General features: G+C 46.5%; 1 protein-coding gene across 3 annotated transcripts in view; it reads right to left on the bottom strand.

Moving 5' to 3' along the window:
* Positions 1-20,528, bottom strand: part of CACNB4 (calcium voltage-gated channel auxiliary subunit beta 4) — a 108,865-nt gene extending 88,337 nt beyond the window's left edge. Inside the window, exons 1-2 of one of the 3 annotated variants that reach the window (XR_005829488.1) lie at positions 20,452-20,528; positions 20,287-20,370 (exon numbers count right to left, since the gene is read on the bottom strand). Coding sequence is in view for 2 of the 3 variants with exons in the window: in XM_040605001.1 (XP_040460935.1) it covers positions 20,287-20,370; positions 20,452-20,460 (93 nt within the window). In the remaining variant the exon portion in view is untranslated. The remainder of the gene's footprint in view (positions 1-20,286; positions 20,371-20,451) is intronic. The other 2 variants (XM_040605001.1, XM_040604998.1) reach the window with 2 other exon arrangements.
* Positions 20,529-23,072: the final 2,544 nt, after the last annotated feature.

Here is a 23,072-nt window from a genome sequence, read left to right as displayed (position 1 = left end):
CTCAGCGTGACCCAGCCATGGGCGCTCGCAGCCAGAGCCCCGGCCGTGCCTGGGCTGCCCCCCCAGCAGGGCCGGCAGGGCGAGGGAGGGGGCTCTGCCCCTCTGCCCCGCTCTGCTGAGACCCCCCCGCAGCGCTGCCTCCAGCTCTGGGACCCGGCATAAGGCGGGCACGGAGCTGTGGGAGCGAGCCCAGCGGGGGCCACGGAGATGGGCAGGGGCTGGAGCCCCTCTCCTGGGAAGCCGGGCTGGGAGAGCTGGGGCTGTTCAGCCTGGAGAAGAGCAGGCTCCGGGGGGGCCTTAGAGCAGCTCCCAGCGCCTGAAGGGGCCGGCAGGAAAGCTGGGGGGGGGCTTCTTACAGGGGCACGTGTGACAGGGCACGGGGGTGGCTTTGAGCGCAGAGAGGGCAGATGCAGGTCAGATATCAGGAAGAACCTCTCCCCGTGAGGGCGGCGAGGCGGTGGGCCAGGCTGCCCAGAGCAGCTGTGGGTGCCCCATCCCTGGCAGTGCTCCAGGCCAGGCTGGATGGGGCTGGGAGCAGCCTGGGCTGGGGGGGGGTCCCTGCCCGGGGCAGGGCTGGGAACTGGGTGGGCTTTAAGGTCCCTTCCAGCCCAAACCGTCCTGTGATTAAATGATTTTGTGAAGATGCTGAATCAGAGCTAGGTGAAGCATCTGTTGCCATCAGTGAGCACTCCCAGCTCCAGAGGTGGGCTAGCCCTCCAGTACATCAGTGGCCCCCGATGCTACCCAGGGCACAGAAGCACTCTGGCAAGTCAGGGATGCAGACCCAGGAGGGAGCAGCCAAACCCCTGGGGAGCTGCTGTTTAAGGAGCAGCAGCATCTGCGCCTTACTCCTGTTGTGTGAACGCACAGCCATCTCGCTATGTGGCATCTCCCTCCAGATGGTCACAAATCTCCAATAACGTTCTGAAATTTTGTGGCTTTTTTCTTTGCACAGCATTTTGTTTCCATAGGAATAAACAAGTTTGTTCAACACTAAAAAGTTGCTTTTTAGGTACAAAACAAAAGTTGCTTTTTAGGTACAAAGGACTTTTCCTCCTACAAAACAGTAACGTGTAGGTGAACACAGCAGAACTTATTAATGGGCACAGTCCTGAAAGGGGATACACGAGAGTCAGTAACCATCTGTACAGTGCTTTTTTTGCATTCGTATTGAAATACATTGTAGCAAGTAAGTTTTCTAATAATAGAACTGAAGGAGCAAAAAATATGGCTTGAAACTACTGCGTACAGCAATGTTATCCACCTCTAAAAGCCATATTTAGCTGAACTTCAAAAAATCCATTGAATTAATGCTGTAAATAAACACAAAGCATTCTCACTGCTCATTAGCAGTTAGATTAGCATACTTCTAGGGCCTGAACTTGAGTACTTACATATCTGACAAAGACTGTGCTGGATGTGGAAGTGAAACAGCGATGGCTGGCATCCCGTGAGTGGCCATGCCCTCCTGCTTGCTGTGCAAACCCAGCACAGCCCCAGCCAGGGGCAGATGCTTGCTGCACCCCAGCAGCTTCCCCTCCAGACCTGGGATCAAGCAAGAATAAAGTAAGAACAAAAACATGTGAAAGGTGAGGAGTGGGGAACGCTCGAGCCTGAAACCACCCAAACTGCATCCTGGGCTGGAGATCCAGCTCAGGCTGGAGAGGCTGGGGAGTGGGAGCAGCAACTGGAAGCAAAGCAGATGGGAAACTGTGAAACCAACAGTCTGACATAGAAGGAACCTGCACAGAACTGCGGGCTGTAAGGAAGGGCAAAGGTACAAACTGGCCAACTCAGGTTTAAGAGAAATTTAAACATACATTGAGAACAGAAATTTAAACACACTATAAAAACAACTTGATGTGTAGTTTTAATAATAGTAAAAGTGGCAATGGTGATGTTGTGGTGCAACAGAGCCCTAAGGCAGAAAAGATATGAATATTTAATAAAAACTACTGTCTTGTACATAGAGGTATGTGGTATGATACATTCACATTGCACAGTAATAAATCCTTTTTCTTCCTCTGCTAATAACTAGGAAAGGAGTGAAACAACACCTTTTACTTTTTAGGTAGTTGAAAAAGATGATTTTCACCCAAAAATATTAGTAGAATTGGCTAAAGGGCTCTCTGTGTCGTTAAAGGTTGGCTGATTCTTTTTTCTTTTAAAGTGTTCAAATACTGAGGAACTTTCTAAGGACTAGGAGAAAGGTAGCATTGTGTATACAAAGGGATAGTATCCAAAACATACTAAAGAGAATCCTGAGGTGCAACACAATCACTGAAGAATTCAAGACAATAGCACAACAATGTAAATCATAACTTCACTGAAAATAAAACAGACTTTGAATGGTTTTTATCAAACAACATGTAAAAACAGGTTGATGACATTTTCTTTCAGATATAGTGATACTTGATTGAGATCTGCCTGACATACTAGTAAAAGGGCTTCTCTATCCAAAAATCAATAGAGTCTAATATTAAAGAGATGAGAAAACGGTTAATCGATAGATCTCAGCAACATCGTTGTTCAAAGTTACTGAAATGCTTGTACGGAGAGATGCTGCAGCCATGGGACAGTGCAAGTCCAGAGCACGTTCACCTCCTCCCAACCCATAAGCCCTCTCCTCCTCGCATTCTGAGCCTTCACCTTGCCTTTCACTGTGCACACATACCTCAAGTTGGAACAGACCCCACATAACTTCACTTTTTTAGCACCCTCTTCATTAACGATGGCCATACATCTTCTCTTCGTACTAAACACAAGTTGTGACAAAAATATTATAAAGTTCTATTATGTGTAAACTTCCATAAAATTGCTTAATATGAGTATCAAGCACAGGGGCAATGCAGTTTCCAAGCATATGTTTTTGTAAGAGCAGGCAACGGGACTATATGCCTTCAAGTAGTATTTGCCTATGTAAGACCAGAGACAGACTAAAATGGAGTGACACTGATGAGCAGGAATTGGGGAGTAAAAGGCTGAATAAGCAGCCCCACAACACTGGGAAATGCAGCCCTTAGGGGCCTGAACACAACCAAAACAGCCACAGAAAAAACCCTAACAGAACAGGCGCATCAAGTAGCCACAGGGGAGACATGGCATGACTTTGCTTAGGGCATTGTTGACATCATTGCTGGATATGTCATCTTCTATTACCCACATTGGGAGAAGGACGTTAAAAACTTGAAGAAATCCAGAAATAAACTACAGAAATAATAAAAGCTCCAAATATATGCCCAGAGAAGAGAGGTATGAAATACAGTTTACTTGGTTTATCACGAAATGTCTTTCTTACACAGGGAAGAAAAGCCACCTTTGGCCAGACCAAAGATCTGCCTGTCCCAGTCCACTGCCTGTACTGGTGACCACCACTGCCCTTCCAGGGAGAGTGTACGAAGAGGACAATCAAGCCATCCTGTGCTCTGAGCACCAGGGATTTGGCTCCATCCCAGAGCCAGGAATTACAGCCAAGTACTTGATAGCCTGCTAAAAGATTTCTCTCCTGCTTGTCTGTCTACTTCCTTTTCGATTTCATCTTATTTTGGGGGTTTTTTTGCATCCGCAGCATCCTGTGGCAAGGAGTTCCTCACCTGAAAGACAGTGCTGAACAAATCCAGAACATAATTATTCTCACTGTCTAGTAAAACGGGATATTGTCCATCCACATGGAGCCCTTAAAAGTCAAGTTGCAAGACCTAGATCTGTATTTATCATACAGATCATCAATGGAAGAGTTAATCAGCCTAGTGTTACCTAGAAGACCAGACTATATGAAAACTACTTGCTCTAACACATCACTTTTGAAATATGAACAGCCAACTGATGTCACACGTCATTGCCCCAGGCCAATCATATTTCATTTTTCTGTTGGGAACCAAATGGGCTTTGGTGCCATTCCCACAAATGGTTTTTCTTCGTTTATCAAAACGCAGACATGTAGAGGCAACAAAGCTCAATTTACTGACAATGGCAGACAAGGGAAAAAAATCTGCTTGTGTTATTAGCTCATGCAATCCTGCTTGCTTTGCACATGGAAGACTGACTGATTTCGGCAAGAGTAGGAGAGATGCAAGAAAGATTTCGCCCCAAATACGTAATCCCTGTATACTTAGACACATCAAAGGCAGATAAATAATTGTGCCTAAAAGATAATGTAAAACAGGGAGAAAAAACACAGATAAATCCTCAAGAAAGTACATATGAAATAAACTATATATAGCCTAGGCAGGCTTCTAGCATATGACAATAAAATATACCAAGTATCTCTCTTTAGCAACTTGAAATTCCTTTTTCTGCACCCATGGCAAAATCAAAATGGTCTTCCATGACTGCCCCCACCTTCCTCACCACTAAAACCTCTTCTCCCTTACATCTCTGCTCCTCCACTCCAGCCGAAGCCTCACGCCACCCCCTCTCCCAGGCTTGCCTACACTGGTCCACCCACACCTTTATTATAATGAAAAATCACACTTCTCTTTGACTTGTTCTTTCCATAACATTCTGTATCCTTGTAGCAAGCTGATTTTAGGTCCAAAGCTGTTCCATCTTCTCATGTTCCAAATCACCATTCTTCACCTTACAAATCCTCCCCAAAGCACTTTTCTTCTCGAAGCCCTTCCAAAATTGCTTCTTGCTCGTCGGTGCTCTTACCACTGCTGTCTTGTAGAGGGAGCTCCGGCTTTGCAACTGCTCCCAAGGTGAAGAAGTTCAGACCACAGCCCTGCTGCTCCCCAGTTACTACTCCTGGCTATGTGGCTAGGGCTATCATGCAGCATTCCTCTAACCATCCCCAAGCTTCCCTAGCTTATGGCCAAATAAATATTATAGTTATATGTTACACCAAGCAAATATTACACGGTAGACAGCATAATGCTTTGCCTTCTTCATTAATTGTTTCCAACTTCTTTGTTTCTGCACTCGGGTTGAAAGGTTTTGTGTTGCCCATGACCTAGGCTTGAAGACTACAGCTCCAAAGACATCTACAGCCATGGTTTGCAGGGAGATGACTGCATGCAAGAGCAGGCTGCATCTTAATAAGCACATATTTATTAACATATATCCTTATTATAGCAGCCAAGGGATCTCTTCAGAGATCTCCAAAGCATAAGATGCAAAGTCTCATGTGGGAGGGCTCTAGGAGAAGTAGTAAATTTAGGAGCCCCTTTTCAAAACAGGGTCTTCAAAGAACAGGTCTGTTTTAAGGAAAATAAAGAAACATCCGGAACTGCATGTTCAGCAAAAGTTTACAGATTATCTAAAAATAAAGGTGGGGCAAAAGGGAGACATTTGAGTCAATGTATGTACTGTAGAAATTTAGGGCATGATTCATTAGCCAAAGAAATCTGAACACCCTCTGTAGCTATTTTCAAGGAGGTACATGCATAATTTATGTGGAACAAGAGTGGGCTGCAATTTCCCCCACACTGCTTCTGCATAAATTACACTGACTTGTAATTCATCACACTTCTGTTTTTCCTGCATGTAAGCGGTAACCTCTCATTTAACCATCACAGAAAACAGTATCATCTGCAAAAGGGAAGGTAAAGTATTTACAGGTGAAAGAATTGCAAGTTTGACACATAGATGTGGTCCAGCGAAGTGGAAAAGGTACCATTTTCTGGTGAGAGTTTGGCTGTGTGATGACTTTGCAGTTAGCTTATCTTCAATGACCACAGTTAACAGAAGTCTTTCTAAAAGCACAAGATTATGCGTAAGTTTAAAATATCAGATTTGTCATGGAGGGATGTAAGCTGCTCAATTACTTGTTGATGGTCTAAAGCAGAAAACTCCTTAAGTGCATTAAATGAATAAATAAAACACCTTTGCTTCGAACAAGAATAAAACCCACACGCAGCTGATACACAACTCTGTTATGAGCAGTTACGAAGTTGACTGAATGGAGTGCAAAATGCACGGCCGCTGCCTTGCCGTCCAAGCAGCACAGCCTCTGCTGAGTCTACCAGTCTTTCCTCCAAGCAAAGATGGGGAGAAGGGAAAATTAACTGTGTTTGAATTGTTCAACAAGAAGGTGGGCACTAACAAGAAATAAAGCTTGCATCAAGCGATGCACTGGGGACATCAGTAATACATTTGTACCATGACATAGGACAAGAAGATGGCGCATTAGAAATGAACGGAAAGAAACAGATAAGGATGAAAGAGAAACACTGCATAGCAGGGACACACCGTGTGCGTGCTACTCTTGGAAGCACTCTTCAGAAGACAAAAATCAGCCTATGTAAATTTCAGCATTTACCATGAGAAGCAAGTTCATTACAAAAATCATAAGAAGGAGGGCCTGGATATTCAGTCAAACAGATGGGTGTGCTCTGCTCAGCAATGCTTACATCATTTTTTTTTTAATGTACTTTTCGGCTCTGAAAATCGTCTGTTTGACAGCAAACGCTATCTACCTCCTGACTACATACTAAGAATAAAGCAGCCTTTTCCAATCAGTCTCCTCTCCTTGAGGCTGGTGTTTGGGGGCTCAACATTAGGATTGGAAATTCAAGCTTTCCCTTAAAGAAAAAAAAAAAAAAAGAATTGCAAAAAGGGTAATACAAAGAACAATAGTTGTCCTTCTGTCTTACATCACCTTCTGCAACTCACCATTCTGCCATGCAGCCTACTGCAAGTCACACAGCTCACCCTTGGATCCTTCATGCCAGGACTGAGCCAGGGCAGTATATGGCTGGAACAGGCCAGGACTCTAGGATTATTGCAATAATTTTGTACAAATTATTCCACCTTCATGTTGTTCCATAACATCTCTTTCTGTGCTAAATAAGACCTTATTCCTGGCCAAGTGGTGACCTCCCTTCAAGAGCTGAAGTTCATATGGAATAATTAATGCAAATCCTCAATGCTGGAGCAGCAGCAGCACCTAATCCTCTGGGGTGTCACTCCCACAGAAAATTACTTATGTTAATTTTACCTTGAACAAGAGACACTTGACAAGACAAACAGCCTGAAGCAAAACCAAATTACCATCTTCACTTGAGAAGAAAGGAGGCTTCTGCTCCAGCCAAACACCTGGCACAGTGAGCCAACATGGAACCACAGCCCAGAGGAACAGACCCCAGAGGAGTGTGAGGCTTTTTTTGTCACCCCAAGAGATTCCCTGTGGGGAACCTGGATGAGTGTCTGAGAAGGCTGGCATGCAAATAAAGGCATGTACTGTTTGGGGAGGGTTGATTTTGGTAAGGCTTTTGGGCCAAGTAAACTTTGCTTTCTGAAGGTTTGGTCCCTGAGTAAACTTGTCATCACCACAGAGAAAACAGGACCACGTGTGCTGAAGTCAAGACTGCCAGAACAAATCCCAGTGCCTTGCAGAAGCCTTACAAAGTACATCCCAGGCCTGGAAAAATATCTCAGAAAAATGAGAGCAGCAGAAGTTTGACATTAAGACTGTCCTTAAGAAGGCTATCATGGGGCAGAGATGTAGCAGAGGACTCTGGCCTTCCTTCTGCCTCCTTGTTGCCTGTATTTCCACCAGTCCTCTCCCCAACTCTACAGGGAGAAAGAAAAAGAAAAGTGGCGCACAGAAAAAAGAAGAGAAAGGAAAAAAAGAGATGAAAACAGAAGAACCTGCTATAGTACCAGCTAGCATGGGTATGACAAGTGAGTGGCTAAGACATAGCATGGCTATGACACTGCTGCCTAAAGGAAAAGAGGCCTTCCTTCCAGAACACCTATGAACAGGGGAGAATAAAGTCATAGAAGCTGACAGCTACCCAAGAGTCACCCACTCTGGCAAGCCATTACTAACATTTTCTGTTCATATAGTCTTTGTTCTGCAAACCAGCTAGAGACATACTCTTCCTCTTCTTTCTTAGTCTCTCCTTCCCCCCCCCCCCCCCCCCCCCCCATTTTCTACTTCCTCTCGTCTTTTTCTCTGCCCCAGGTTTTTGTTGGTTTTGAGTGGGGGAGGTGTCATTTAAAAAAAAATTTAAACTCTTTTATCTCTTCATATCACTCGGCTGATTTGATGGCTGCCATCCTGCATACTGGGCAGCTCTCATTAACCGCAGAGCGAGTCACAACATGCTATGTCCACTGTCAGTTTTAAGAGAGAAGTCTAAGATATGACATGCAGAATGTTAGATAAAGAGAGTAACAACATACCTAGGGAAAAAAGCAAACAAACAAAAAAATAATCCCACATACTGTCCTTTGTCATACATAAATGATTACTTAAGTAAAAATTTGTGATTTTCCTTCTTCCTGTGTTTTTTGCCTTGTACAGAACTGGGTAGCAAGGCAGCTGATGAAATGCAGCACGGCAGAACAAGGCGCACACAGAGCGAGAATGGAGACAGACAAGCCAAGGCCAATGACCAGAGGGAGTTCTCGGAAGAGGACGACAACACCAACAGCAGTTGGAAGAGGACAGAGAAGAGAAACAGGGCCACAAACTGCAGGATGCAACGCAGCAGCACTGTGACTGAAAGCCATGGAAGGACAGCAACTCAGCAATGGGAGGCAAAACAACGGCAGAAGAGGGATATTGGTTAAAAAAGGGTGAATGTGGCAGGAAAACCCCATGCAAAGGTCTGCTCTGGCACATGGTGATGCCCATTTACCTGCACCTCCAGAATTTCACTTCCAAACCTGCTCAATCCTCTCTTCATTTCATACACATCCTTCCTACACAACCTGTGCTCTAACTTCGGTCCTGACTCTTCCATCTCCTCTTCTTTCACCTTCCCAATGCCTTTTTAACCCCATCTCATACTTCATTTCTCTGACCTGACCTTTTTCTCTAACAAAGTAGGTTACATTCAGCAGTCCTGGATCCCCTCCCCTCCTATCAGTCTGCAGAAACATGAAGGTAAGCTTCATTACTGCTGCCGCTCAGCACCTTCACCACCAGCTCCCCCATCTAACACCCTCAGGTCACACATCTCCTATATCCACAGCCAGCGCATTGGAGCAGCTCACGTTATCACCCCGTGGCTTTCTCCCCATGATCCCTATGTGTAGGGAGCGGGGAGAAGGACATGAAGATGCTGCTAATGGCCAAGGTGATCAAAGCCAAAACAGGAGAATAATATTTAAACTATAATTGCAACCAGGCACTCTGAAAATCAATGATTGGCTGGATGTTTAATATATCTCAAGACATTAACCCCAACTAGTCATTAAGGCCTAAGGAATGCCTAGGGCCAAGGTAATTTTTATCACTCTAAGATGAATAAAAGGCGGGGGCGAGGGGGGGGGGGAACTTCACCAGCTTATGAAGTGTCTCCTAATGGGAAAATCAGTCTCAATTGCTAAGAAGAGATCACCCAAGGAGCAAACACCCCTCCAGGCACAGCAGATCAGGCCAACCAGTCTACACTAAGAACTGAGGTTGGACTATGTTTCCTTTCAGTCCTCCACATTTTCTCTATTTAAGAAGAAACCATCCCTTTTGTTGCGGTGCTGTGCTGCTGGCTGGCCCTGCAGAATCTAATGCCAAGGGGCTCAGGAGTATCCAACTTGTATTACCTGGGGGAGGCAGGGGAAAGGGATTCCCATTTCTAGGTATAACCACTTTGTTTCTGCATTATTTATAGATAGGTCCTTCATTTCTAAACATGATCACAAACATGGCCATAACACACAGAGATGAACTTGCAGCCCAGTTTCAGCAGAATTTTATTTCAACTAATTCCTAACACAAAACTTACACTCAAGAACTTCAAGGTACATAGTGCCTTTGTCATAAAGGTCTCCAAAAACACTTCACAAAAATCAGAGCAGAACATTTATGTATGAAGGGTGGTCACCAAAAGGGTCTTGTACAAGACAAGGTACCACTGAACCCATATGGTAGAAGTGAACAATATACCTCACCACAAGAATTTGGGCAAGGAAAATCCAAATCAAAGATATCATTTGGTTGGAAAATCATAATCTGCCTTTCCCTTTGGAAAGAGCCTGTAGTTATCAAGGTTTATTGATGTCACAAACAAGTAGCTTAACACAGGTTTTCCTCCATAACATGGTGGATGGGATTCTCCTGCTCAAACTCAGGTGTCTAAGGTTGGTTTAGATCACCCAGGAGATCCCATGGGGCTGCAGCAGGGTGATGGTTTTCCACAGGTGCCCAGATCCTACCCCCTACCTGCCACAGCATGCTGTCCTTGGATGCTTTCGGCCGTGACAACTTGGGATGTCCAACATGGGACCAGACACCCATGCAAGTGACTCCCGCCTGTTGTGCCCCACTACTGCAGAGTGCACCGCGAAACAACTGGGCGTCCCAAAACCACACCAGAAGTGCCACCTCCTCTTTCAGCATACAGATGAGTGCCCTTACAAGTCTCTCCTGCCGATGGTAATTCAGGTATAAGCCTGGTTTAGTTCACAAGACTATGTGATGTAGCCCCACCCAAGGAGTGATGAGAGCAGCTCTCCATGAAAAGCACAAGAAACAAAACCAAAGTGCCACATGAGAGACAGTCGGCAATACTGGGAATGTCCCCAAAACAGCCGTTAGGAGGTAAGCTGACAGCCACACAGAAAACCCTGAAGATGCATTTTCTTTGTGAAATGCTTATAATAATAAAGAACTAATTTTTTGTAAGCATTACATAAACAGAATCCACTGTTTTGCCAGAAAATTCTGGCCTCTACAACTTCAGCTGAAAGACAATTCCCCCACAAAATAATCACCACAAGAGGAGTGTTTCAGCAGGACACATTTTTCCATATCCAACGGGAATCTGTTGACAGAGCTGCCCCATGCAGCTTGCTGCCTCTTCTTCCTCCCAGAGGATAAACTACTTGAAATCTTTCTACAGGTGAAGTGTGCAAAAATAATGGAATATCACTGAGTAGAAGCTACCAGATTACCCCAATAAAACAATTCTCTTGACTTCCAACGAAACAAGCGTTTTCAAAAGATGTTTTCAAAATTGTGACCTACAGTGTTTTACTACATTATCTGAAGCAGGATATCAAATTTTGCAAGGGATATCAAAATGCATTAAGTGTATTAACCTAAAGTTATATTGAGACATAGGGACAGTTCCTGCTGTCCGTACATATAAATGGAAAAATGATACATTACGTAAGCTGTGGAAAAGAGTCGCTAGTTAAGCACTGAAACCATCAGTTCGGAGAATGACTATTCTCCTAAAAAGACAAATGAAAGCAGAAACAGAAGACAAGTAAACCCAAATGAAGATTACAGCTAGAATATTACCTATCCTGTGCAAGAAAAGATGTCATAACCCAGACCCAAGCAACACAAAGCTGTCAGAATCCAGTATTCAGAAGTGACCCTTATTTAAGGACATAAAATCTCTTACTTAGAACAAAAAAAGGTTTTCCCCCAAACTGGGATGCTCATAGTAAAAAGTGTCAAGGAAACAGAGTGTAAAGAGGGTTTATTATTAAGAGGGAATGTGACTAGAGTGTAACTACTCAGATGTATTTTTACCCTAGTGCCTTAAAGCTTTTAATGTGCTAAAGCCCAGATCCCACAAGAAAACACATGCAAGTTGCTTTGCAAAAAGCAGAAACCACAGAGATTGGTGTGCGACCACTCACACCGGAGAAGTGACCCATGGGAATGCAGACTCCAGCACTCCTGACAGCTGTCCAGGAACAGCAGCACTCTTTTTACAAGCCATGTGATTAGGGTAAGGTCACAAAGTCAGTGGCAAAAATGCACTTTATTTGTACACATCACAGATGACTTGCAAAGGCCATCCTTCCTCCCTATGTTTTGAGAAAGTTTCCCTTTTGCATCAGAGGGATAGGGGAAGGCACGCGAGTCCTAGCTATTATCCATCCCACTTTGCCCCAAAGCACCAGGGACAGCTGCAGACCTTGTTACAAGCAGCCAACAGACAAGGGATGGGTTGTTACTCAGACTCTCTAAACATGTTTTGGACATCTTTGCTCAATTGCCAAATTATCTGACATCGATTACCAAAATCACCTTCTGACTGTTTTTCTAACGTTTGACTGTTAGCCGAAACCTGTCTTTAACAGGAGATCTTTTTAACATTGTAAGTGGCTGAAGAAGTTCCCATTGAAATTTTATTTTGCCAGAGCTCTGCTTTATTATATTTTAAAGTAGGATTTTGAAGATTATACACTTTAGGCTTTCCCATATAACCCTGAAACAAATAGAAAGGAGTTAAGCTATTTTTTCCAACTCTGTGGGTCACCCAAGGCCTAAGAACTTTAGGGGGAAGCTATTTCTGTCTCTACTGTATTCTTTTCAAAGCAACAGAACGTATTTTAGCAAATACACGTTTGGAGTCCCGTATAATCATCTCTGCTTCCTCCATATTCAGCACAGACAATGGTGCTGAGATTGCATTTGACACAAACCATTGGTGTCCATAGAAACTGTGCGAGAGTGAACGCAGGCAGAGCCTGTGCATGGCTTGATCTCCCCAGTGCTGCTAAACCGGCTCTAGCATGTGGCGTTACACTATAATCACACAACTGGAGTTCTGCACATTCCACTACTGTACAGCAAAAATACTGGGGGTAAAAAAACCCCACCAAACTATTGGTGAGCCTGTGAGAAGGTAGCAGGCGATGGGAGGTGGGAACGGAGCTGCACAGGGTGCTCCAGCCCCAGATCTAACACAGGTTTTATCAAGTCACGTAGCACTTGTGCCTCCTGGCTCCCCGTGACAAAAGGGGGACAGTAAGAGCACCTTGCATTTGTACTGTACATGTTTGTAAAGATAGATTTTTTAATGGTTACCTATTAAACATTATGCATTTGGTGTTATGCTAGTATTCTAAGTATTTCCGTAATCATGTAAATATTTCATTATAATATCATTAGATGAATAAAGAGAATTAATTTTATAGGTCACACTAGAAAAACACATTTAAACAAACACCCACAGTATGTACAAAGAGACAGACAACTCCCAAATACCAGAAATTTTGGATGAGGAATAGCCAAATCCTATTTTTTATTCGTACCTACGCTGCTTATGCTATTAATATCTGACTTCTCTTTTGTGACTTGAGGCTATTTTAAAAACGAAACCTTGTTACCATGGAGACAATAAGCCGGTCAGCACATCTGCTGAAGAACAGGACATAAAATTTTTAAAGTGAGAATTTCAAAGGCTCAGACTTTTATGAATCCGCGCCAATAACTCCATCAAAACCACATAGGGTATCCTGCTAATTTAGTTAGCTGTCACCTACCAGATTTCTGACAATCTTATTAACTGTTATTGTGCACCAGTATCCACTAGCAGAGACTGCGGCACTACGAGTGCTGGCACACTGAGGAGATGAATCATGTTCCACTTCCACGTGCTGCACTGGCCACGCTCATGGAGCACTGAGGACAACAGCTTATTACGGATATAATCCAGTGAACCTGCCTAAAAGGTTGATAGATGGCTCCAAACACAAACAGAAGAACAACTGGGGGATGCACTTTTTTTTTAAGAATGCAATCATGATCATTATTTGCTTGCAAACAGCCACAAATCTTTTTCCTTTTCTAACAGAACATTAAGTGGGAATGTAATTTGAGATTCAATTAGTACATTAAGAAACATTTAATTAAGCTTCCCGATGACACAGACAGCCACACTCGCTTTCCAGATGAAGAAAAAAAACTCGCAGAAGTCTGTTGGCTTCTTCATGGTCAGATGAAGAGATGAAGAATTAAGAAGAAAAGCCAACTTTTCTACTCTTTGTCTTAAAATAAAAAAAATAATAAAAATTTACATTTCCTTCTACTGTTATTTCAACCTTGTGAGGCTTGTCCTTCACCCACCTCCTCCTCCTCCCAACCATGCACGGAGAAACCCAACCAAGGCAGGATTCTGGGGCACCGGGATCAAAGCAACACCATTAGATAGAAGGCAGCTCTCAGGAAGGCAGATGTGCACATGTACATGTGACAGCCACGTGCCACCAGCTGTTACCAACAGCAAAGCCAAGAATGCGGAGCATGCTCCAAGTCCATCAGCCTCTCAAACCAAATCAGAAGACAACTCCAAAAAGCTATCGGCTGTGCATCCCATGACACTGACTTAATCCGCATAGGCAGCATCCCGTAGGAAGTTATGGAGGAATGTCATCTAGAAGTCGCCTAACCATTGGGCTCACCAGTGCTGAAGCTGCTCAGATATAGCACCCTCCATCACAAAAACACGTGTAGCAGTAGCAAAGCATGGTTCTATTTGACAGCCTTCATTGCTTCTCCTAATCGCAGCTGTCATTATGAGCCCTACCAAGGGTCACCACAGAACTTCTCTTTCAAACCTAGCTGGGCCCATTGGTCAGATGTCTCTCTCCAGTTGGCAGGAGACAACTCCATGAAAACTCTCCAATCTATCACAGGCAAATCCCACTGCGGTGGCTCAGGCCATCCCAGTGCCAGGCTGCACTGCCCAGGACTGCCCACAGGCTCCCACAGGGACCTGGACACGGCCCAAATGCAGCACACAGCCTATGTGGACACAAGGGGTGGCCTCATCACTGTCCTCCAGATGCAGGCCATCTTCAAAAATCAACTCTGTGATTTGGAAGTGAAATTCAGGCCACGATGACATCAGTGGAAAACAACCATTTCTCCCAAAGCTCATAGTACCTTTTGTAAACTTCCTCCCTGGTGCTGTACACAAGAGAAAACTGAAAACCAGCCCAAAAAGTCAAAGGGCTGTTGGCGTTCTCCAGCAAGACACTCCGGAGACATGATTTCAGTTCCACTTGCCTTTCTTCACCTTATTGATTTAACCTAAATACGTAGATTTACAAAGTAAACTGGTCTTAAGTGTGGTTTAACTTGAAAGAAGCAACTGCTGTATAAGCTAAACACATGGATCGAAGAAGAAAGGCGAGTTAAAACAATGCCACTCTGCCGTGCAGAGAAGGTTTCTTCGGAGAAAGGGCTGAATCTTTTATTCACCTGTCAAATGCTTTAACAGTTCTGAAATGCTGTATAAAGAAAAATAACGATTCAGTCCTCTAAGGAATAATCATATTCTATGACAGTAAGTATTTTAGAAATTAATGACTCATCATAGAATTGAGCTCATCCTGGCAAATTACTGAAATTCTAATCTGCTGCTTTGCAGATATCTATTTTATCAATCTAATCAGAAATTGATTTTGAGAAACGCTTGGTTCACTGCATACCCAGGTTGGAAGGGCTCACACGATTTGGCATCATCCACCTCCTGCATACCAGCAAACCTGTATTACTGAAGACCAAAGTCTCAAGGTCATCAACCAAGGTCTCATTTCATTCTAAGGAAAATTACTTTAAGACAAAAAAATGCAGAACTGGAGGAAGAAATCAAATGCACATTAAAAAGTTTGTTAAGAGATGGCCACTGAAGCTGCCTATGTACATAACTGACGACCAAAGACCAAATACTGATCCCCCCTAATTCAGATCATTACTTTACAGGACAGTCAGCAAAAAAAAATCAACTACAAAACTCAAACCTGTACTTCAGGCCAGGCATTGCTCTTGAAAATGTCGGTGCACGTAATTAAGCTAACATATGCCAGAGCCGATGAGCAGCTTCGTGTGCTTTACATCTAGAAAGGCACATGTGAGATGGCAACTGGGCAGCTCTACGTCACGCGTGCCAAGGGAAAGGTTTTCAGGCTCTGTAAATGACAAACAAAACTCAGACACCCTGAAAGCTTCCCAGATCTGACCTTCTTCCTTGACTTAACAAGGAGATACCTGAAGGCAGATGCCAATGTCCAGCTAGAGTACACTGCTCGGTCTTGCAGGAAGGACACCACAATCCCATCTCCACACACACACACAAAAAGAAAACAAGGCAACAAAATTATTTTGAAAGATTGTAAATTATTTTTTGTCGGAATGTCACCAACTTTTTAAAGTGTTGTTACAGCTTGAAAGCTGGTCTAATAACAGAAAATGCTGGTTTTCCTTTCAGTATTACATACGAAAAAATAATATTTAAGAGGGGGAAGCACAAGCATTGCCAGAGATGCATCACTAGGTGTAACTATGTCTTAAAAGAAAATTGACTTCAACTACCTCTAAATATAAGCAGCAAAAATCTGCCAGAAATAAACTGCATGTCTAAATATAATTTCATATAAAGTTAATTGTGCTTGGACTGAACAGGTAAACTCAGTGGCTTTACTTGAAGTCGCTGACATGAGCTAGAAAGGATTTCCACTGATTGCTATGAGTGTTTCAAGATGATTTTATGACAAGGCCCTGCTGACAGCAAAAAGCAGGTAACTCTGTATTTCACCATTAGCATGTAAGTTACGGTAACGTTACAGAGCGAGGCAGTCCGGCACCCAAGCAGACAAGTCACAGCCTGTTAGAGCAGGCAGGCAGGCATCGCCACGGGGAGACACCCGGCCGGATCCAGAAAGAGGAGGAGGAGGAAGGGAGGCTGAATGTCCACCTCCCCTTAAAACTGTTTTGCTGATAACCTTTGGCAGTGATTCTTTAAGCAACTGAACCTAACCCACTCATTTGTGACACTCCAGCACCACAGGACCCCTGCTCAGACCTTTGCCAACCCACCTCCAAGGGTAAAAATCCCTCTCTCAGGTGTTGATCTTCCCCTGGGGATCCCCATCCCGTTACACAGACACACCGTGTGTTGTTTTGCCTCCTGAAACTGTGTTAGCATATGCATAAGGGGTTTGAATAACCTCTAGTACACACACCTATAGCCACATCCCTGGCCCTGCAGACCCACCTGGGAGCACCTGCAGTAAAAAGCTGGCACTGTGGCAATTTCTTCTGACAAAAAGTGATGCTCTAACTCTAACACAACCTTTGGGTGACTGTTCTCATTCTTCACAGGTCACTTAACTTTTTTCAGCGAAATAAATGCCATTAAAAATCACAGCCAATAAAACTGATGCTACCAGAAGTCAAAGGATAAAAATAAATTGCGTACACTCACAAGTCACACCATGTCAAAATAAGTGGTGGAAACACAAAATCTTCCAGCAAAAACAATTAATTATTACGACAGTATTTTGCAAAATTATAAGCATATGTTTTCAGATGACCCACTTACTGTCTTACAATTGACTTCTGTCCCTTAAGGGGGTTCTTAAATATAATTGAGCAGCACCTGCCACGCAAGAGGAACAATGCTGTACACCCATTCCTTGCTCAAACACTGCACTTAACAGCTTCAGCACAGGTTTATTCTCAGCCTTGGCTGTGCCGCTGGAGATAGAGATGCCCATCCAACAACCTGGGAATCTCCTGCACCCCAGGTCACTTTGGGACATGAGTGATCTTACTCACTGGGTAGGTGTGTTTTTTATACATATACCAGCCCATTGCTTCTCAGCACATACCTACCTGCTCCCACTTGCACACCACTCCATCCACGTCTGCCAGTGCAGCATTTCTCACAGCAAGAGGCAGTTACGGGCACTGCCTGCTGCCCACGCTGGCAATGCTGGAATTGGTAGTTCTGCCTTTGCTGACACACACATGGGACTCAGCATGATGGATTCTCTTTGCTTGTCACCATGCAGTGTTGACAAAAATTCAAATTCAAAAGCTCGCCCAAACATTATTCCCTTACTAAATGAGATTGATGAATGGATTGAACCCAAAAATTAGATGCAACGTAATGACAAGTCAAGTAAAGAATTCAAAGTTAGGGGACCTGTGCCTCTCCTGACACTAGCAGAAACCAATGATGAAATTTCCATTGGTATTTTGGACTTGAGCAAGAAGTTGGTGCGCAATTCTTAATGTATACAATATCTACAAAAGATTTAAATTATTTGAGGGCATTTACTGCAAATCTTACTGGCAGAATTTCTGGTTTTTTAAAGTTATACCTACAACCACCACAATGTTACCTGAAGTTAATCCCTGCTATCACGACTTTTTTTTCCACTTAGGCTTCTAAAGCCTGACTGCTGTTAGGGAAAACTTCACAGCAGGAGGAGAGGACAGCAACACTGGGCAGCTGGGGCTGCTCTGCCTCTGCAGAGCTGAAATCTCCATTCTCAAAAAAACCCCACTAACTACAAATGTTGAATAAATTGTCTCATCCTAGCACCAAAGTAGCAGCAGAAGCAGTTGTGCAAAGGAAATAATCCTGAGGAGCTGAACCACCCTGTGGCGAGGGACACCACATGAAATCTGCAGGAAGGAGCAGCAAGACTCTTGCCCCATCATGCCTCCAGCTCAGCCTCACCACACTTGGCCCCAGCGAGGGCTGGGGGAGGCAATCCCAGAGTTGTTTTTGTTGCTCAGCTCGTACAATTCAAATGAAACCTTTTCACCAACCTCCTGACCAGAGCTACCGCACTTGTCTGTTCAAAAGGTGTCAAGGTAGTCATCTCAGAAAGCGACAGCACTTTGCTCCCTTCCCATTTGGGATAAGCAAGTTCTGATATGGATCAATTATTTTTGCTGTGTACTACACGGAGCTGAAATTAGACTGATGTGGTAGCTTCAGCCAACACAGCATCATCCTCTGCCGGGGCAGAGCAGAGAGATGCTGGAGCTGACAGAGCACCGGTGCTGGCGTGGATATGCAGCCAGGTCCCTGCAGTGGGACTCGCAGGTCTGTGACTGTGACAGAAGGAAAAACACCCCACTACCCAGTCTCCCCATTATTACTTGGCAGCGTCCCTCAAATGTGTCACCAAGCACAAAGCGCCTCCTCGGGGCAGAGGGGTGGTGTCAGAAGTAAAAGCAAATCTCCCCATCTTCCTCCCCACAAAAAGACAACAGACGAACAGACACTGAAGCACGCTGCACTTGCCCAGCACATCACATCCCGAGGCACAGGACAGAAAAAAGCACAAAGTGCAGGAAATGTTTCCGCATGTTTTGCACACGAACAAGGCGTGTGATGCCATCTGTGTAACTCGGCTACGACACCCTGTGCGTCTGCTTGAGGAGCCAGGTTCTTCCACACAAGCAGCAGCTCTCCCCCCGGGTGCTGGTGCAAGCGCTTCCAAGCACAAGGTTTTCAAAATCCCACATCACACCCTCACTCCCTCAGACACGGCGCGCTCCGGGTGACGCTGATCACCCTCCGTTTGCCTGAAGCACAAGGCCTCAGCTTCTGCGTGAGTGTGGCACAAAATCCACCTCTTGAAACAACACTTCTGACAAGCTGAAAGACTCTTCAGGACATCTCCAACAAGGCTCCTCAACCACCACGACAGGCTAACGTGGGTTCAAATGACCTTTATATTTATTTGTCCTTATTTCAACTCTAATTTACATGGCTGAGATCCCATTGAACATCAGATCCTTACTGTGACTCTCACATGTCATTCTGCCGGTGCTGGAAAGGGGGATGCCAGTGTGACACCACTGCGCCTCTGCTATGGGATGGACCAGTGATAAGCAGACACCACAACACAACATAAAACTTCCCTGGGTTATTTAAATACCTTTCCCTGACAGACAGACCTCACAACTTCCACATTCCGAGCAAACTACGCTTCCACGCATGCCTAGCATCCCTGAATTTGTCAAGGGCTCGGATCGCTTTCCTTGTGCTTCCTTAAATTTCTAATGAAGTCACTGGGGGGGGGGGGGAGATACAGGTTCATGCTCCAAGAAACATTCCACCTCCTTTACTTTTAAAGGAAATTAGTAACATTTACTCTGAGAAGCATCTTTAAGGCGAGAAAGCGATGCTTCAGGGAGACAGGGGTTGTGTGCCTTTATTTTCCCAAGGGACAGCTGGCAGGCAAGAGCATAAGACTGGAAATAGAAGAGGAGAGGGTAACTATTAACAGGAGGTTCCATCTCACCAGCTAACGCAGCTCCTGCGGTGCCAGGGGAAGCAGGGCTGCTGTATAATTAGCACCGATGAGCCCGAAGCCCCAAACGGAGGTGCCAATGCTCTTGACACCTTTAGCATCACTTTTAATCCAGGAATCCTGAAGTGTGGTCCCTAAAATCGCAGCTTCTGTGCTTTAAGGAAAGTGTGTTTCTTGCCCTCAGCGTTACGGGGAATAACTAGAAAATCAGCCCAACGTGTACAGGGCAGCTCGGGGACTAAAGGCGAGCACAGCATGTGCGTTTATAGGAACAAATCCTGACCTCAGCCGGATTTCTTAGGCCTGTCTCCTCAGCCGGAGGGTCTCCAGGTTGGCCGCCCCAAGCCCAGCGCTGACCTGCACCCAAACTCCCCCGGCTTCAGGCAGCCACGCACCCTGCCACCGGGCAGCCAACCCCACGGAACGCGGTGGTTTATTAAAATATAGCAATTAAGGACCCCGCAGGCACCCCCCCACGCCGCGCCCCGGCCGGCCCGGGGGATGGGAGGCCGCGGCCCGGCCCCCGCCCCTCACCTGCCGCAGGATGAAGCTGGTGGAGGTGGTGCTGCCGTCCGAGCGCTTCAGCCGGCTGCGCCGCGTCGCCGTGCCCCTCGCCACCTGCCCGGGGAGGCCGAGACATCAGAGTCGCGCCCGCCGCCGCCCCGGCGCCGCGCCCGTCCGCCCCCGCGCTGCACCCACCGCGGCCATGGCGGCCGGAGCTCCCCTCAGCACCGGCGGCTCCCTCCGCGCCGGCCGCTCCCCTCAGCGTTCCCTCGGCGCCGGCCGCTCCCCTCAGCGCCCCCCTCAGCGCTCCCTCGGCGCCGGCCGCTCCTTCGGCGCGGGCTGGCTGGGCGGGCACGGCGGGCCGGCTGCCGCCGAGCGAAGCGGCGGCGGGAAGGGCGAGGGCGGCCGGGGGGCGGGCCTGGGGGGCCGGGGAGGCGGCGGGCGGCCCCCGGGGCGGGACGGGGCCGGGCCACGCGTGCTGCCTGAGAGGGTGTGGGGGTGCGGGTTCCCCCCGCCCCGCGGGCGTCCCGCAGCCGGAGGGCGGGAGAATCCGAGCGAGAGCCGTCCCAGCCCGGAGCTGCAGCGGGCGGCGCGCCCGGGCCCCGCTCTCCCTGTGGCGGGAGGGGGTCCGGCAGAGCCTGGCCGTCACGGGTAGACCAGGAGTCCGATTCTCAGAAACAACAGCAAACTACCGATAATCGTCACCGCTCCTGCTGCGGCCATCAGTTTTCAGCACTAGTGACCCGTGTCCACCATCCCGGCTTGCTGCATCCCACCGAGGACGCTCCCGCTGCATCCCACACAAGACCATGGCAGGCTGGAAATGTGATGGGCAAGCCGGCCTCCGAGCCCAGTTTAACCTCTGCAAGCTGAAACCGAGCCACAGCTGCCATGACCACATAAACCACAGTGCCACTCAACACATCCGAGTATTGATCACCCAGGATGCTCCCGCTGCATCCCACACAGGATGCTCCTGCTGTATCCCACCCAACACCATGACAGACAGATGGGATGGGCAAGTACCGGCCTCTGAGCCCAGTTTAAACTTTACAAGCTGAAACCGAGCCACAACTGCCACAACCACGTAAACCACAGTGCTGCCCAACGCATCCAGGTATTGATCAGCATTAACTTCCATCTGCTACCAGGGTATGCTGTAATCTCCAGGGTATGGGAGAAAACAGGATAAATTGGGAGATTAAATGGTTTGCTTGAACTTAAAAGAGGAAATTTGGGGAAGAATTGGAAGCAGGACCTGGATTTCCTGCTTCCCACCCCTGTGCTTTACCGACTTGCACATTACACCTCCCACTGAAATGAGTAAGAGGAGAAACGTGTGCATCTTCAAAATTATCTCACTTTTACACCAGCAAGCTCTGCACACACACACACACACCCCTCTGGTGAAGGTCCAAAGCACAGCAGAGCAAACATCCCCTTCTCTCTCGCTGTAGACACAAACTGTGAATTTTTTTTAATCCCTTGGATGAAATTAGGCTGCCTGGTTTCTTTGTCACAGATGAATGTGGGTCATGAATGCTGTAGTCTAAATTAGATTATTTTTAAATTCAGTTTCATCATTAAATTGGTACCAGGGAGGGTACTTTTCTTTAAATATTAATCTAAGCATGGCCGAGTACATGGCTGACTTCCCAAGTTAAGATTCTGTCCAGAAACCTAACACATCATCATCTCACTTCAGGAAGACCCAGCCACGTTTGGGTCAAGATTTGAAACACAAGCACACATTTGCCAGTCATTCAGTCTATGTTTTGGCTTTATAAAATTTAGATTTACAGCCTGAAGTGACCTGATATCACCCTGCAAGGGTCAGCAAAGGGCTGAAATGTAGTGATTTATGCCTAAACAACGATTAGTGGAGTTGTGCTCTGGTACGTTCGGCTCCTTGCACACATTTTTTTGGCGTCCATTCACAGCATTAGCAGACTGTATCATTGAAGCACAAGAATTTCTTATTTTGGATGAGCCAGAAATCTCTTGCTAGATAATTTATTTAGAGTTTTCGTGAAAACCTATAATAAGCCGTAAGCAATCGTGGCTCTTAGTTAAGATATGCAATATTTCAAGTGCAGTATATTTGCTTTCCTTATCATTTTTAGCAAAGTGTATTATCATTTTATGTAAGATTATTCTCTTAAATTCCCCAACAGTTAACACCCACCATGTAGCAGCACTCTTGCTAACCTGGCGAGCCAATCTTACAGTCAACTCATGGCGATAGAGCGCTGGTTCCCGATTAGAAGAGCTCAGCAACAGCAAAGTGCAGAACCGCAGCCCGGTGGGGGCTGCAGGGCAGGCAGAGCCCCCCCAGCCGCCCCCCGGCTGCGGCAGCTCCCCTCGGGCAGGCTGCACAGAGCCTGGGCTGGGGGGGCTGGGCAGGAGGAGCCCCCCCAGCCTGCCCGGCACCCTCCCGGCACAGCAGCTCTCCCTCACGGGCCGCAGCAGCCGCCCGTGCCGCAGCGGGTGCCCGCTGGCCCCAGCCCTGGCGCTGGGCACCGCTGGGCAGAGCCCGGCCCCGGCCCCTCGCCACCCGCCCGCGAGGTCTCTGTGTGCCCCGACAAGGTCCCCTCCCCGCCTGCCCCTGCCCCGGCTGGGCAGCCCCCGCTCCCGCAGCCGCCCCGCACGCGCCGCCCGCTCCAGCACCTTCGTGGCCTCCGACCCGCCCTCCCAGTAGCTACGGGGGAACAACGGTCTCTCCCAGAGCGCTGGCTTTGCCGATGGTGTGTGGGAACAGGATGAGCTGGTGGCAGCTAGGCTAGTGGCCAGGTGCTAGCCCAGGACCAAGGAGCAAG

Source organism: Falco naumanni, chromosome 8, assembly GCF_017639655.2.
Source record: "Falco naumanni isolate bFalNau1 chromosome 8, bFalNau1.pat, whole genome shotgun sequence".
Taxonomy (NCBI): domain Eukaryota; kingdom Metazoa; phylum Chordata; class Aves; order Falconiformes; family Falconidae; genus Falco; species Falco naumanni.
This window is presented reverse-complemented; position numbering and strand designations above follow the sequence as displayed.